At 41.1% G+C, this 2,341-nt stretch overlaps 1 protein-coding gene across 1 annotated transcript in view; it reads right to left on the bottom strand.

Annotated features, from left to right (window-relative positions):
• The window catches only part of gabra2a (gamma-aminobutyric acid type A receptor subunit alpha2a), a 37,333-nt gene extending 37,188 nt beyond the window's left edge, over nt 1-145 (bottom strand). The window contains 1 exon segment of the mRNA XM_035674587.1: nt 78-145. Coding sequence (XP_035530480.1) covers nt 78-145 — 68 coding nt within the window.
• Nucleotides 146-2,341: the final 2,196 nt, after the last annotated feature.

Genomic DNA, 2,341 nt, shown 5'->3' with positions numbered 1-2,341 from the left:
TGTGCGCGCCGTCCCTGTGCTAGTATTTTTTTTTTCTGTTAATAAATAAAAACACATATCACTGCCATGAAACTTACCCCATCTGCCACAGTACGATCAAAAAGACCAACACGGACATGGAATGTGAGCTCCATCGTCCTCTCATTGCTGAAGCCTGTGAACAAGACGGGAAACGCTTTCAGTGCGCGCAATTACACGGTGGAGCGGCACAAAGCGCCTTACAGCTGTTGCAATTAAACGGAACCCACACAAATATGTCTCCATAAAGACATACATTACACCGGTTTAATCTTCTCACACTGTATAGTTCAGTTCATGCAGCCCAACTCCCCATCAAAGACACTGGTAGAACAACGAGCTTTTTCCACAAATTTTCTTTTGCACAATGCTTCCAATTAAGTGTAATTTATCGAACGATGTAGATGCTGCCTACCTGAAGCGCGACAGGTGTCTCCGGGGTTGCCAATAGAGACTGGACAGTGGCTGCGCGCAGTGGAGATGAACGGCGGAAAATGAGAGTGGTAATCCAGAGAAACGAGCGCGGTTACTGTCCGTCCATTCTGTCAACTCCTCCAACAGGGAGTCCCCAGAGCTCACCCAGACACTAACCTGAGAGCAAACTGTACAGAGAGCAGCGACCTACTGTAGCACGACTCACTGATGGATAAATACTGAGGCGGAGGGGTCCGCCAGTGGGAAGGCGATCATTTCCTGGCAATTAGTGCGTACGACTGCACGCGATGAATACCAACCCTGCATGTTTACATACAAAGCGTGATTTCTTTCAGTCAGTTAAATGAGAATATAAAAGAGAAGAAGAAGGGAATAAGCTTGGCAAAACATTAACTTTAGTGATTTAGAGAAACAACCACTTAAAAATTCCCCGACAGACGCTGAGAAACATTCATGAAAGAGTTCTTGATAATGTTATTTCAAAACAATTCCCACTATTGCTTATATAAATATAGTAGGTAATGAATTCTTTCAGCAACACTAGCCAAAATCTGGTGCACTCGGCTACTAGAATTTGCCAGATTTACAGGCTAAAATTTGGCCCAACTCATTCTGGAACAAATTCTGCATTCACAAAACAGAGCCAAATATGACAACCATAAAGTATAATGGTCTAGAAGCTTGCGTTAGGTCCTCCAGTGGCTGCCACAGCCAAGTACATTCAGCACAACTCAGCTGCATAAACATAGCGCTGTGTATGTTTCACATACAGGGGTTATATTGCAATGCTGTAAGAAAGGCAATAGGTTGTTTTAAAAAAAACGAATTAAAGGAAAAGTGTATATATATAAAGAAGTATAAAGAACACACCACCATATGCATAAAAGCTGTACTGTTACTTTGTTATGCAATCAGAACAGTGGGATCTACATTTAAATTCATCACAGTCCCTGTGACATCCAAATTCATAGCCTTCAGTTTCCGTTTACAATACTACTATCTTGTTGTTGGAGGTTTAAACACAAAAATCAATACAGTGATTCAATATCACAAAACAAAATATTGCGATACTATATATATTTTAACACCAATAAATGTACTCCTCACTTTATCTCTGAAAATCTTTGTCAACTTAAAAAACTTATGAAAACAGGAAATCCTCACAAATTTTGAATAGCTAAGCTATCATCAATGGTGACGCAATTTCTTTATTTGCTTTACCGAGACTTTAAGAAAATGGCAGCCTACAAAAACACACTGTGGTCAAATGTGTAGATCTATCAGGAACACCACCCCTTCAATATCTGTTATAAGAGTAGTGTAGCTCCTTATAGGGTGTATGGTGTGTACCAAGTCTAAACCTATTCTAAGACTTCACCCAGTGGTTTGTGTAGTACTGTTTTTAAGCCTCTAGTTTGGCATTACGGTTGTCGCCATGACAGTTTGTCTGAGCCAGGGGAGGTGAAGTACTGCGAGTTAATCTGCTCTCATTGGCTGTGCAGTTTCAACTCGTCCATAGCAGGAAACAATGGCTGCCCGCCTGGTCACACACATTCTTGTATTACAGATAAACAGTACACAAAAATATGTTTCTGAAAATATTTAAGGGGAGAAATAGTCAGCGCAGTACACAATACTATCGGCTTCTTTGTGCAGCCAATGGAGATGCCCCCTGCTGGGCATTAGAAAGAATGCATGATTAAGACAATACACTTCCTATTGACCTCAATTAAAAGACCTCGAACATCTGTCCAGTGTGGGTATATATATATATGTATATCACGGCCAAGTTGTTTCCCAACTGCTGAAAAAGTGAAGATGGTCATTGCATTGCTGCAATGAAGATTATGGCAGTTTGACGTGGTGGCGCTATGATGATGAGCTCAGA

The sequence above is a fragment of the Morone saxatilis genome, unplaced genomic scaffold, assembly GCF_004916995.1.
Source record: "Morone saxatilis isolate NCDOM2014 unplaced genomic scaffold, NCSU_SB_2.0 Contig3, whole genome shotgun sequence".
NCBI classification, from domain to species: domain Eukaryota; kingdom Metazoa; phylum Chordata; class Actinopteri; family Moronidae; genus Morone; species Morone saxatilis.
Note: the sequence above shows the minus strand (reverse complement) of the source record. Positions and strands in the feature narration are given on the sequence as shown.